Source organism: Eupeodes corollae, chromosome X, assembly GCF_945859685.1.
Source record: "Eupeodes corollae chromosome X, idEupCoro1.1, whole genome shotgun sequence".
NCBI classification, from domain to species: Eukaryota; Metazoa; Arthropoda; class Insecta; order Diptera; family Syrphidae; genus Eupeodes; species Eupeodes corollae.
Genome location: NC_079150.1, coordinates 1,695,440 through 1,710,760, shown reverse-complemented (window position 1 = coordinate 1,710,760; position 15,321 = coordinate 1,695,440). Strand labels below are relative to the sequence as shown.

Sequence of the window (15,321 nt, the reverse complement as noted above, 5' to 3'; positions counted from 1 at the left end):
TGTAACTCATCCTGTTTTCGATCGAAATCGAATCATCGAATCATCGATTTGATTCGATTTTTCCGTTGTTTATTATTAAATAAATAAAATCTTCCGTTGTTTATTATTAAATAAATAAAATCTTTCGTTGTTTATTATTAAATATATAAGAATTTAACACAAAATTCAAGTTTGAAGTATGTATATTTTGAAGTGTTACCAAGTTTCAAGGAAAAAAGATGATTTTAAAATCATCTAAGACAGACCACAAAGTGCAAAACGATCAAATTTGATAGTCAAAAAAATGATAGTCAACTATCAGCTTAGCCGATTTCACCCCAGATACAAAATGAAGGTTCTTAGAATGATTGATTGAACTGTAAGCTATCTACCTATCTTTAACATTTTGAGTAAAGCTTATATCCAAAATTTCTTTAGAAACCTAAGGAAACCAAAAAAGGTCGTTTTCATGGTTTCCATAATACAAAAAAATTAAGGCTTCTCTTATCCTTAAAAAAAAGTCACAACTTTAACTGAAGGAAGACTAAAAGAAAAGTACTTAATTCTTATAATGCTGTTGTGGATACGCTTTACATACACTGTCTTTACCTTAATCCCCTTGCGATTGAAAACACTTGACTCTCAAAGCCATTCCCAACGCATATATACAAAATAATAATAATATCAATTTAATTTATAAATACATCCTCAAGGTACATTATTATACTTCATATAATATGCCTTCACTTGCTTACATATATTCGTTCGAGTACCTATACGTGGCTGTGTGTTTGTGTCATATACATAAAAAACACATACATATATATAATTTCAATTTTATAAATTTTAACTTAGTAAAAGGTAGAATCGTAATGTGCGAAATGGCAGAATTTTAAAGAGAAGACTTTGCAGAGTTGGAGACCAAAAGTGCTGAGAAGAAAAAGGTAAGGATAACGGTTCTGGGAAATGGGTATAAGAGCTGAGAAGAAAAATGCGACGATAACGGTATAGAGTATGGGATAATAGTGACAAGGAGTATAAGGTGATGAATAAAATTTCATTGACAAAATAAGAGAATGCCATTTAACTGGCAATCGTCATGGCAGCATCACTACTTTAAGTACCAACCCAAATAAAATGGAAATTCCGCCATTATTAAATGTTCATTTCCGTTCAGCCTCATTGGATTTTTCGTTTTATGTTTTTTTTCTTTCTAAATTTAACTCAAACAGACAAGCATATAGAATGATACACAAGAGATCAATACGATACAATGGTAATGGGAATGGGGGAGGAGAACATAAATAATAATATAGTATATGAGTTTGTGAAATAAAAGTAACGGAATTAAATGATTTAAAACAGAAAAAAGTCTCTAGGGCATTGTGTAATTTTCCTCGACAAAAATAGTTTTATGCTTTTTTATTGTTTATGATCGATGTTCAAATAGATTACTTGGTAATGCACACAACCCACAAAACCACAAACATGACATCCGACAGACCCAAGGAAATTGAGAGCAATAAAATGAGAAAGAAAACACGAGCAATTTTTGAAACATTGAAACCGTATAATTTTAGTTGACAAACATATTTATGATGACGTAAGTTTTATAAAATACGGTAAAGAAAAAATATGAATAGATTTGTAATGTTGTTAATTCCAAATCCAAAAAAGAAGAGACTGCAGTCAAACTCAAAATATTGCTTTCGTAGTTGTCAAAGCTAAAAAGCTGAATAAATAGTTTGTATTTCGTATTCGGGAAGTTCGGCAAACATTTTGATTTTTAGAATTCATCAAAATTCTCCGGAAAATATGTCTGTCTTTAACCAATGATTCCATATTCCATATTTATAGTTCTTTGATAGAACTAAACTCTAGTTTATGTTATTAATAGACACTTTAAAAGTTTAAATAATATGTTTAAGCTGTTTTAAAATCTACAAAACGTCAAAAATAAACAAATTAATTGACAAAATGTAAAGAAAATGTGAAATTGTAATAGAATTGTAGTAGAACATACCTTTAACCTATTTCTTACTAAACAGGGCTTCCAAATTTTGTATGAATATGAGCTGTGTCTAACCTGGATGTTAAATTTAGAATGCGGTTCAAATAGAATCGGGTTTTAAATGTTACCCAATGTTAGTATTTAAAAAAACTAAGAATATCCTAATTTTTATTTAAAATTAAATCAAAAACAATTATAATAAACGCAGCAAACCTTTTTTATAGTACTTTGGCTCAAAATATTTAATAATTCAAACACTAAATTGAAGAAATTTATTTTAAAACAAAAGGAATCAACTCTTAGATGTTTTTTTTGCAAAACACAAATTTTTAAATCTTATTTTCCTTTCTTTTTTTCTTTATTTAATTCCAGCTGAGGCCGATCTTAGAGATAAATATTCTGACCCCCAGTACTATGATGTCAAAGGTTAGGATAAATTATAATTATTTTTGTATTTAATTAATTAATTCTTTTGCTTCTGTAGTGGTAGTGTTAAGCAAATACATAAGTAGTTATTTTATTGAAATAACTTATAATTTTTTTACTCTTGTATGTCCTGAGAATGTATGCAATGTACTTAAACATTAGATTGCTTTTTATGTTTTTTTTTTTAAATTGTTTAATTGCATTGAAAACATTATTTTTTTTAAGTCCAAAACTAATAAAGTAGTTGAATATGGATATTTTTTTCTCTGACTCTCTCTGACTTGTTCAATTGTGTCTCATTTTGTTCTTCAAAATAATTATTGCCTTTCGATGTTTTTGACAGCCCAGTTATAAAAGAAGGAAAATACATTACATCTCTCCACCAGTTCAACTTTAAAGTTCCTAATTTCATTTAATTCAGAAATGATTGAGTTACTGGGATGTTTTGTCGAGGCTTAACTATTTATTATCACCCATCCACCAAAGCCTATAAATCTAGTGAGTTGTACTCTGTTCAAGAAATACATATCGTCGCTAGAAACGCAGCAAAACTTATTATTTTTTCTTTAAAGCCTAAAAGTGCTTAAATTTCTTGCAGGTAAAAATAATTGTTTTTAGAATTATTATTCAACCTCAAAAAAAGTTCAGATTTCTTGAGGAAAAGTCTTGGATTTGGTTTTACCAAACACCAAAACCAACGGTCCACTTATTAAATTTGTCTCAAGAATATAAATATCATACCTAGTACTCAAGCTAGAAAGATAACAAAAACTTTACGAAATGTGCCTCCAAGTATGTCTACTTCACCCCAAAACTTAAAACTTTGCTTCCTAAAAATGTGGAATAACCTTAAACTGATTTAATAATTCAAATAACCTTGAAAAGTATGACCTTCTGCATACATTAATCCATCCGAAACTCGAAGTAGTCTTATACATTTTATTCATAACATAACTTTGATTTGCAATTTTTAGTTTCTGTTTTAAATTAAGTAAAAAGAAAAATATCAATTATTAGAATTGTTTATTATAAAAAAATTTTCTTAACGTTATCTATGTTTTTGTTCTTAAAATATTCGATCTACAAATTTTTGTCTATTTATCCTAGTTGATTTATTTGTTGCATTTCATACCAATCGTATGGGTCTATCACGAAATCTTGAATGCAAATATTTTGAAATCAAAAATCTAATGTAAAAATGTAGAAGACAAAAATCTCGAAAAAATGCATCCTCTGGTTAATTAAGATTAGATAATTAGCTATCAGTTGGTAATAGAAGTGACGTATTTTGTGACAAGACAAGACCGGAATGTGACTGACTGAGTTGATTTTAGATAAGCTTAAATTACATCGAATTTTAACAAACTGTCGAAGCCAAAGTTATGATAATGGTTCAAATATGAAAGGAAAAGAAGCGGATGCTCAGAATCGAATTTGAACCCTGGAACCAAGAGCATTTTTCTTTCCATGTTGCTTTCATTCCTTAAATTTAGTGGTTAATGATGCTGCTCGGTGCAGTCAAATTTTTCGATACAATTCAATGTTATAATAGAGCAAAACAAATTATGAAAAAACACATGAAGCCCTTACAGAAATAGGAAATCAAGAGGCAAAAAAATGGCAGAATCGTTAGGAATTAAAATTACATTTATTTGCTGCCTGAAAATTTGTTTAATGTTTTAGAAAATATAAATAAAACTAGTAAATATTTGCAAAGTCCGCCCGTTAATCTGTCAACTGGCATAAAAGTTTTAGAAAATACAAAACATGGGAAAACAGTTTAATTTTAATGCGTTCCGATGAAAAAATGTATGGGCAAATTTGTTCAATTAACCGAGCGTATTACCAGCTCCCAAGAAATACTAAATATGTTTTCTAAAGCGTCATCATTGCGATTTCGACCCGTAACAAAGATTTAAAGTAGATTTTTAATCAATCAACTACAGAAAGGTTTGAACAGCTTAATACATATAACATCAATTTTTCATTTTTATGTAACATAAGCAAATGTTTAAAAAATAAAAATGTACTTGCTTCATTTGAAGAATGTTAAAAAATTAGGTAGTTTTAAAGATTTAGATGGAGAAGAATTGTTTTAAGAGTTAAACGTAATATCCCCGCTTTTTAAACCACAAAGCTCAAGTTTAGATGTGTTAAATTTTATTTTTAGTTCAAACCTTGAAGATTTTGCTCCGAATTTAACAATTGCCGTCCAAACAACGTAGTTTTTCTAAACTTAAATTTTTTAACAATTTTCTTAGGACAACCATGATTCAAGTGAGATTGGTATGTTTATCTATAATGTCAATTGAAAAGGAATCATTAAATTCTTTAGACTTTTTTGATCTCATTTCTGAATTTGCAAAATGTAAGGCCGAAAAAGTAAGTTTCCAAGTTTAGACTTTTTCCCACTGTTCATTTTATCGCTGCGTTTTAGTTTATGCTTTAGAGTTACTTGGGATACCTCTTTAACAAAAAACGCACTGAAAGTCTACCTCCTGGGTTATTTTGGGAAAGCTTATGCTTGTGTATCAGTTTATGCGTGAAAATATAAAAAAGGGACGCTTTCTACTAATCTGGCACAGGACGCAAAATTGCCTGGGGCCGGCCCTGACTATAACTACAAACAAATTCATTCTGTTTGTATAACAAGCCAACCAATTAAATTCCGATAACATCGATTCGATTACGCAGAAACTTAGAAACGCAACTAACTTCACTTTACTTATCTACGAGTTTGATAACTGCTACAAATTTGTTATCGTGTCGGTTCTAAGTTATTAAAACTGAATTCTTTTAAACAAAGGAAAAACAAAAATTACTCACAAATTCCATATCGCTAGTTGTTTTTTATCACCCTGCCGTATTTTCGGAAGTATTTACTTCTTATATTGAAAAAGGCTAATGATATATACGAATAAATACAACTCCTGGTACATCCGTACAAACGAGTACCTATATTGTTATATTTTGTTGTCTGACTGGCTGTATATACTTTTTGATTGTTAAAGTAGCAAGAAATTGTTGTTTAAAAATGTATACAAAGAGCAACATCGTATCTTCGAAAGCGTAATCATCGTCGTCGTCATCGTTCTCGTATAATTCGTATTCTTTTTATACTCCTTTCGAAGCTCCCAACACTCAACGGGTGCAATTTGAAAATTCCGACAGAAAAATTACGTCATTGTTAAAGTTTTCATCGTTATGCATGGAATCAAAAAAAGGTTAAGTTAAGAGTGCAGTTTTACAATCACAGTGCCTTAAAGTCTTACAAACCTTTTTTAAATTTAAACCATAGGGCAAAGAAAAATGTTCGGCTTTAAGTACGCCGAACGCCAGTTCCAATACCTCCGACAGTTTTTGATCCAGAAATTTCTGAAAAAACTATTGAAACTTCAAAAATGTAGAGATTAAGTTTATTTTAGGAACAGATATCTAGAAGTCTCTAAGCCGATTTTTTGATATTTTTCGTAGATACAAATTTTCACATAAGGGCAAGTTTAGCTCGATGAAGAAATGAAACGTAATTCTAAAGCTCAGTGCTAGAAAATAAAAGTTATGTCAGTACATTCTCTTCATAGCTATGTACATATATGTACTGGTCTTGTAAAGATATGTATTTATGTTTGCTGTTATTTTAATATCCTTTTTATTTTTAGCGTTCACTTCTTTTCAAATCAAATCGCATATGCGAAACAAATGATTAAGGAAGAACATACTGTAGGTAGATGCTGGAAAATTAATATTTTGATTTGAGAAGCACTTCAGTTTTCAAGAGAAATGCACAGAAGACACGAATGGACTTATTTTAAACTTCTTGAGTTAAAAATATTCGTTTAAAAGATATAAACAAATATATAACGGATATAAAAAACGTTTCTTTTTACATAACAATATCAGTTTCTAGAACAAAAATATCTCCTATAAGAAATGTACTTCATCAAACATGCCATTGTCAAAACACCTTGATTATGGATTCCCAATATTAAAGAGCAGTAGTATAGGAAATACCTTGAATACTCAGTAAATTTGTTTTTTAATTTGTATTTACATTTCCTATATAAAAAAATGTTCCATATTTCCCAAGTTACCAGTCCAAGAAATTGTAAAATGTATCTTTCACTAGAATTGAAATCTGTCAAAATCAATCAAATATATACAAATATGTATTTGGTGTGGAAAATATTTAATGCGTAAATATTCTTCCTTAAATCTTACAGTGTCCAACTCAACTTCGTTTTTCTTTAAAAAAAAAATAAATAAATAAATAAATAAAAATAATATAAATAGTAATAATATAATTTAAATTATAAATGTCACCTGGATTAATTATAATTGAGTCCGAAGTTGTTTACCACATCAGGTATAGTGAGAAAAGTTATGGCTCAGCTGTTATGACTTTTTCACACACTTTTCGCCAATCTTCATCCGTTATTTTTCAAAATTCTTCCTCTGCTAATTTTTGAACTTCTTATATCTTGTATTTTCGTGAGCCTACTCTTGCCTTGACAATATTTTCAATGGGATTGAGATCTGGGTGATATTGTGGTGAACAGAGGAACCTCATGTCCCATGCCGTGAATGATATCGTCAATCTTAGAGCCCGTTCACACGATTCGATATTTTCACCGTATGGAATATTTTATCGATTCGGTGTCTTTCGGTTGGAGTGTTCGGACGGTAGGTACGGTAATTTCACCCTACACCGTACTCGTACTCGTACACAAAAACGACTATATACTAGCAATAAATTATAACAGTAGCCCAGACGAAATCGAATCGTCTGAACGCACTTTCTATAAATACATTGCCACGATTAGCCGAATCGGTTTTTTTAACCGTACGACCGAAAACGATTTGAATCGGTAATTTAATTTAAATTGACACTGGATTATACGGTAAAATCGACGATACGGCAAAACCGCTGATTCGGGATCGTGTTAATGGTCTCTTATGCTTTGGGTTATGTGTTGAAGTTTCAACATCTGAATGGTAAGCGGAATATTGTCTTCGGTAAGCCATTGTTTTATCTCAGATTTCTAGCTAGCAGGAGAAATTACAATTTCTTTTAATTTATTGCTGTACGAGACATTGTCCATTACAATAACTGAAGGCTCTTAGAAGTCGTTCAAAACTTGTACTTGCTAGATCCATTTGCAGAAGTTTTTAAAGTTAATTTCATCGTGATAGTCCCCCGTTTTTGTTCCAGATTTGAATAAAAGTAAGGAGTTTTTCACGAATCCTTTTTTAGTACCTGCATGCGCCATTATTAGCCTCTATCCCTTTTAAATTGGCGTCTTCAACCCACTGTTACTGTCATCAGTCCAAGCCCGTGGTCTTGTATGTACGTGACCTATGAATAAAGTATTCGTCCAAATAAATAATGTCATATCCTTTTGTTCTAAATTCCCGAATTTTTCTCAGATATACTTTTATAAATTTAATATCAGTTCTTCCACAGAGAAGTTTCTTAGAATGTTGTTGGGAGAAGTTATAGCTCCAGATCTTCCTGCACTCGTTGTGTCAACATTTTTAAGGACATCATTATTTTGTCCTCCTGGTGAAAGTTGTGCATTATAAGCCGAATAGCTGCTATGTCAAATTTGTCTATACCAGTTTTCTACCTCTAATGCTTTACTTTTTTATTTGATGACTCCTGTCTCGTCGTATTCCTTAATAATCCTTCTGATTGAACGTTCAGAAATTCCAGTAGTTTCCACGGTTTGCGTTGTTGCTTCTTCCAGTTTGTCATTATATATCTTAACAACTATCTTATGTGCCAGGCGTAAGGTTTTCCTTCTCTGGATGGATCCATTAAAATGTCTTGTAGATGTATAACTTCTGGTTGTTTTTTCGTAAGTTAGATTGAAAACAAAAGGAAATATCATTTAAATACCTTAATACCCTCTGATGCAAATATTTATTCTTAACAATTCATAGATAAAAATTATTCAAACTCGTTTACATCTAAAATTGTTTCTTTTTCTCTGACCAGAAGTGAAATAGTTTTTCAGACATAAAGCTTTGAAAGAAAAATAAACTATGATCATATCTTATTCAAAGAAAGTCCATCGCTGGAATTTCATTTCTATTTTACTTTTAGCCAAGCTATACACAAAAATCAGTCTCCTTCAGTATGATCACAGCAGTGTCATTGGCAACAACGGTAGCGTGTTTCTGTCTCTTTCAGAATTAAAGAGTAAATCAAAGATATTAAAAGAGCCATGTGCAGTAGAATGGCCAACTGAATTAGTTCTAGCTATAAGTTTCTTAAAATTAATGTAAGTTGAAAATGGTTTCACTCCCAAAAGTTGAATTGTAACTGACAGACGTAGTACCCGTGGCGTAATGGTTAGTGTTTAGGACTGTCATTCCAAAGGACTTGGGTCTTTGCAATTTAAAGTTTTTTTTCACGGGTACTGGCTCTTGCGAGGAATTGAAAAATTCTCCAATAGTAATTCTTGCCATGAAAATCATTTCTCAAATTAACCGTTCGGATTCGGCTTAAAACAGTAGGTCCCCTCCATCCCTGACAACATTACTCGCACACAGGAATGGTTTAGAGTTGTAAGTCAATAGGCCCTAGATCTCAAATGACTGTTGCGTCACATTATTTATTTTATTTTTATTTAACTGACAGACGTTTAAATTAAACTGCTTACTATCGCGATTTATGTTGCGAATGCTATTTTGTATCCTATCAATTAAATTGTAGGGTCAATGGCTTGAAATCAATGTCAATACAAAGGGTTTGGCTTCCGAAAATAACAGTACAACATTTTTAAACTGTCAACAGTTTCAAGCTTAAAAATTATTTTTCAAAATCTGTTCTGGCCTCTGAAAATGATTTCGTATTACTTTTGATATCATTCCGTTATTTTTACCTTCCCATGGGAAGTCATTTTAATCGTTCCGATCTGTCCAATTAAAAATTTTGAAACTTGTCGACGTTTCAAGGTCTTCGGAATATAAATAAAAGATTTTAAGAGATATATCTGTAGTATAGTAAGTATATCTTAGCATATCTTAGCTAAGTATATCTTAGCAGACATATTAGCTTTAAATAAATTGTGTTACTCAAAAAACACAGAAGGATGCAGAAAACCAATTTTGGTTAACCAGAAAAAATATCTTACGAACCAATAACGCTAGCGTCTTTAATTAAATTTAATATCATATAATGTGGCGTGATACCTTAATGTATGCCAACTTAAACATTTTACAAACAAAAATGATAACATATCCAAATTATTATTATTATTTATTGAACTATACATAAATGTACAATACAATACAAAAAGCTAATAGCTACCAGGGCTTCTAGCTGAATATCACAAATAATTAGTTAATATTAGTCTAAAAACTTTCAACAAATGCTACTAAATTTGGTAAAAAACTAGATTTCGCCTGAAAATCTCGTTAACAAATATAAATTTTGCAATCAAATCAATAATTTTTTTAAGCAAAAATTCAACCGATAGCTTTATAACAAAACACGGAGACCTTTAAAAACTACAAAAACTGATAAGATAAAATTATGTTATGAATATTTTGTTAAAGTTTTGAGCAAGACAATGAAGTTTAATATTTGTATCTGTTTTAAGTCAATTCTGTAGAAAAATGCCCATAAAGCCTAAACGGGTGAAATAGACTCGCCCCCTCCTTTCCCATGGGATTTTTTTCTTGCCTTAATTCAACCTACTCGCTCTATAGCCTTTCGTTGCACCTTATACCAGTCACGCTGTATCCATATGTACATTACATACCTATAAAACACACATGTATCCTGAAGCATGCCAGAGTATGCCTTAAGAATGTACATTCACCATTTCATTTGAAATCTTTCCCTCAAACAAAATATAGGTACCTTAACACACTCATAGAGCAATAGCATCAGCAAAGTTAAAATGATAATGAAAATATGTTTTCAAAGATAAGAAACCTATATAAAAAAAGGATAGACATTGAAACAGTATCTTGTATCTTTTTTATTTTTTTTATATTTCTTTTATTTTTGTGATTCAAGCTAAGAAGAACACACTTTTTAAGGGGGTTTATGGGATGTTGTGTCGTGTTTTGTGCATTTACATCATAACATACAAGAGTAAGCGACAAAATATGACTAGCAGGAAATTGTTTAAATTGCTTGCACTTGATGTCGATACCTTTTTAAATGTAGCATCAGACTACGAGGGAGATGAAATTATTTGCATGATGTGAGTTCTTTCTTATACGTTTCTATATTTTTATATTTTTTGATATTACGCCCCTTAGCCAAACGAAGAAAATTGAAGCTCTTGGCTATCATTTGTTGTTGTTTTTTCTTCTTTTTTTGAAATGAAACATTTATTAAAATTCCAGTCTACTACGTAGAGGTAATAAGAGTATATAATTATAAATAAAAAAATCTACAATGAAGACGACGCAACGTGTGTGAATGGTTATTTAGATCTGAAGAGCTTTAAACAGCTTAGAGGTCTTTAATTTAATATCAAAGTATTTTCAATTAATTCTCCAATACAAAGATCTCCCTCTACCTTTTTGCGCATAATTGATTTTTTCCTTTCTTGTTATTATTTTTCTTTTATTAGTTATTTTTTTTGCGAATGTTTTATCTTGAATTAAATTTTAACAGAAAAGTCGATGTCCAAGGCTTAAGGCTGCACTTTCTAGTTAAATTGTAAAATTGGAATTGACTTTGTTACTTATAACATTTTAACAGCTATTGGCTTATTATCTGTTATATAATTTGCTCATTTCAAAAATTGTTACAATTAAACTTTCCCGCGATTTGGTTTAGCAAAGGTGAATATGTTTGAAAAAAACCGATATGTCTTACACAATAAACGATCTTGAAAATTTGATAAAAAATGTAAGCAGCAAGACAGCATTCCACATCCATTAATGTATGGAACTTTTATTTTATAGAAAATAATGAAATTTTCCTAGATGTTTAGAAAGTATACGCATGTTCGATTGACGAAAAAGATAGTATGGGTCTGCAACTAAAGTGAACACCTAGAAGATGTGTTAACACCAAACAACAGAACTCCAGAGTAGAGCGGACAATGACTTCATTGACGAGACTTACATGCCTTCAACACATTGAATGAAAATCGACGTGTCTATTTTTTACTAACTCATGACTTATTGAAAAAGTTACTGAATGCGCAATGCAATTCCACCTCCTCGAGGGACATTCTGGCTTACGCTCAAAGATGAACTCATAATTACAATTGAAAATGGGAGCTTTGTGCGTCTAGAAATAAAATTCAACTGAGTCGTACAATCTTGCTCATGTATCGAAACAGTTCGCTTAAAAATATTTCTTGTATTTTAAAACTTAAAAATTTAGATGCAAACATTTGTTTTTAATTTAAACAAACAAAAATCGTCAGAGCGTTTTCCTAAATCAATTTTGTGTATACAATTTTTTTTTCAATTTGAGTTTAAAAATAATGTTGGTATGCATTATTTAGAGCTTATTGATATACGTATTACATTTCAATTTTGCAAAACAATGATGAACCATTGTCAAGATATATAATTTCGCAAAAAAATATTAATATTTTATTTAATAATCAAAAATAAAATCAATGACATTGTTCACCATCAAATATTATCTAGATATTAGGAGAGCTTGAGCAAAAAATTGAATTGATCTGTTGATAAGTTCTTGACAAAACTTAAGAACAAAATGACGGTTCTATGGGGGGTACCCTTCTGGAGCAGATAATAAGGTAGAAAGATGCAGAAAGGGCTCTCAAGAAAATTGCGTGGGTGGTGGGTGAACATTTGGTTAACCCTAAATATCTCATGAACAAAAACGCTACAGACTTTAATTAAATTTTATATAATATATTGTAACGGGATACATACATACATGATACAAGTATATTTTTTGAAAAAAATCTAATTAACGATTTTTTTTTGATAAATCAAAAAAACTGAAAAAAAATTGTCACCTCGAAAATTTTACGAACACAAAATGATTTTATATCTAAAACAATTTGGTACGAAAAAAATAACGTTTTTAACATCTGGTAAGATTTTAAGAAAAATCGAATAGACATTTCTGTTTGTAAAAAATAAAAACCTAAAAAACATTTAAGATAAAAAATTAATTTCGCTCAAATATCTTTTCAAAAATTTGAAATTATGGCTTCTAAGGTATTTTATCTTATGAAAAATATTGATTTCAACATTTGGTAAAATTTTGAGAAAAATCGAATTGACAGTTTTTTTACAAAAAAATAAAAACCTAAAAAAAAACAAAACTAAAACTTAGTAAAAATTTACTTTCGACTCAAATAGCTTTTTCAAAAATTAAAAGTATTTTCTTATTTCACAGACAATATTGTTTTCGATGTTGAGCAGTTTTCTTTTATAAAAATCCAACAGTCTGTTTTTTGAAAAAAAAAAAAAATAATAATAAATTAAAATCTTCAAGAAATAGTTCGCAAATTTGTTAAAAATTGATGTTAGGTTCTTGATATCTCTCAAATTAATTTCGTTCATCCAATTTGTAAAAATTTAAGAAATGCTTCTTAAATTGGTAAATATTTTTTTTCTACTAAAAATCAATTTAACAAAACTAGATTTTGAAACTAAACCAATTAAATTTATGAAAAATATTGTTGGGAATTTAATTTTTTTTAAGAATAATTCAACTAACAAATTTTTTAACCCAACCCTACAACTTTTTAAGCAATACAATTCGACAGACGGGATGGGAAGTTATTAGTGTGGGACGCACTCCAGCATCTGTTTTTTATATTGGTATAAGCTAAATTAAGAACAAACATTTTTGCGAAAACTAAAAGAATAATCTATAGGTTTGTCTTTGCGAAGGTTGAATTTTGCCCAAAAAAAAAGCCCCTAACGCGAAGCGGCTCAAAATATTAATTTTCAAATTTGAAGTTAATCGACACAGAGACTAACGGAATAGTTTTACTATTCTTCAATTATCTCAAAACAAGAAAATATAGAAAAAATAGTTTTCATTATCTGATAAAGGATTGATTAGAGAAGCTTTCTACATCAATTTCTTCTTTATTGGTATTTAGAATTATGAGAAATATAATCTTTTTTTATACATTTTTCAAAAACTTTTATTTCCATTATATCCATTATTTCAAAAACTATTGTTTTAAACAACTTTCTTTAAAATGTATAATTGTGGCTTTTGAAAAAGGTTACAATGATAAGTACTGCCGTTGTGTTTACAAATTTTTGGTTTAGAATTTAAGTCAACTTTATAAAATTGCCCCTCTCGCCTAAACGTGGGTAGATATACCCTCCTCTAATAGTAAAAAAGCTCTTCTACCAAAAACTGTTATTATATCTTGTCGCCAGAGTTATTGTACTCTCCCCCAGCGGGTACACACCTTTTAAAAATTAAAAAAAAAAACACATCTTTTCTACTTTAATAACTTTTTAACTTTAGTTTGTTACGGTTACCATTCAAAATGTTTTATTTTTTGTATTTAAGGAGTTTTTATACGAACTTACAATCTTTATCATTTGACCAGAATTAGGTAAAATATATAGGTACCCAATATCCTCAAGAACAAACGATTAAAATTAATTAAAACTTTTTATCCCTTTTTTCCTGATAATGAAAACGAAAACAAAGAAATTATATGCAAACATAATTTTAGTTTGGACTTTTTTGTATTCCTTTTTTCATTTCATGTATCTGGTATGCTGTAACTCAATTAAAATCTCAAATATTCCCCTATTTAAAAAGTACCTCTCATGGTAAAGCAGCAGCTACGAGTAGAGCTTCGCCTTTTGCAATCTGCCTCAATTTCGGACTTTTGGCTTCTTATGAGCCCTTCGCATACCTTCATTGTTGGGTGACCTCTTTTTTAAATAATCGGAATCAAAATGCCCCTCCTGCTCATTCTCATTCTCACCAAACAAAAATTTCCTGATGTCCTCTCAATAATGAAAAATAATTTCAAATGCTATATTTGTTGATTAAATTAAATTCTGTTTTTGTCGAGTGTACCTATCTGTGTGCGTTGTGTGTGTGTGTTATGTGTATATGTGTGTGTTAATAAATTTGATGTGAATTTTATTTTTTTACAATTTCAGCTGCTCGAGCAAAAATTCTGGGATCGACTGAAGTTCATGTGAAACGCGACAGTACAATTTCATTAGCGTGCTCAGTGAATATTCATGCATCGTCTGTTTCATGGTAAGTGGTCAACTTTTCTGCATGTGGGACAGCGGGCGGATGGTTGTATACTGTAAAGGCTGGCTAGGCAATATATGTGCCACTATACTTAACATCCAACAACCTCGTCGCGTCGCTGAGTGAAAAAATTGAATCGAATTTTTAAAGGTTTTTTTATTTTTGTTTTTTGTTTATCCCCGCAGTCATTTATGCTTTGTGTGGTATATAAGTTAGGTTAATAGGGTTATTTATATGTTAGGTGAATTTAGGAAAAATTGAGTTAAGCGCCGTTTTTTTTTTCAAAACGTTTTCCAAATTATTTTTTTAAAGAATCGTCAAAACCTTACATGGACTTCAATTTAATTGGAGAATTCGATTGAATGTATGTATGAAAATGAGGTGAAATATTTGCTCCTAACTTTCACAGGTTTCGAGAAGGTATATGTTTTTGAGTTTTTTGAGTTTTTGAGTTTAGTCATTGCAGTGCATTTAAATACATTTTGACCTGCAATATGGAAGCCGCCTTATTTGATTACAAATATTAATAATCGATTCCTTGGAATTAAACCCGTAAATATATAGATATATATGCTTCCACATTCGTTTTTACCAATATGGTTAAACTAAAATACTTATTGAAAAAAAAAACGAGTTAATAATGTAGAAGAATTGTAAACATGTTAAATAAATTTATTTTTTACGAATATATGCTGTTCTGATAGAA

At 30.1% G+C, this 15,321-nt stretch overlaps 1 protein-coding gene across 3 annotated transcripts in view; it reads left to right on the top strand.

Moving 5' to 3' along the window:
• Nucleotides 1-15,321, top strand: part of LOC129953234 (zwei Ig domain protein zig-8) — a 185,340-nt gene that overhangs the window by 159,427 nt on the left and 10,592 nt on the right. For 2 of the 3 annotated variants that reach the window (XM_056066190.1, XM_056066191.1), the window contains 2 exons: nucleotides 2,363-2,416; nucleotides 14,516-14,618. In XM_056066190.1, the coding sequence (XP_055922165.1) occupies nucleotides 2,363-2,416; nucleotides 14,516-14,618 (157 nt within the window). The remainder of the gene's footprint in view (nucleotides 1-2,362; nucleotides 2,417-14,515; nucleotides 14,619-15,321) is intronic. The other variant, XM_056066192.1, reaches the window with a different exon arrangement.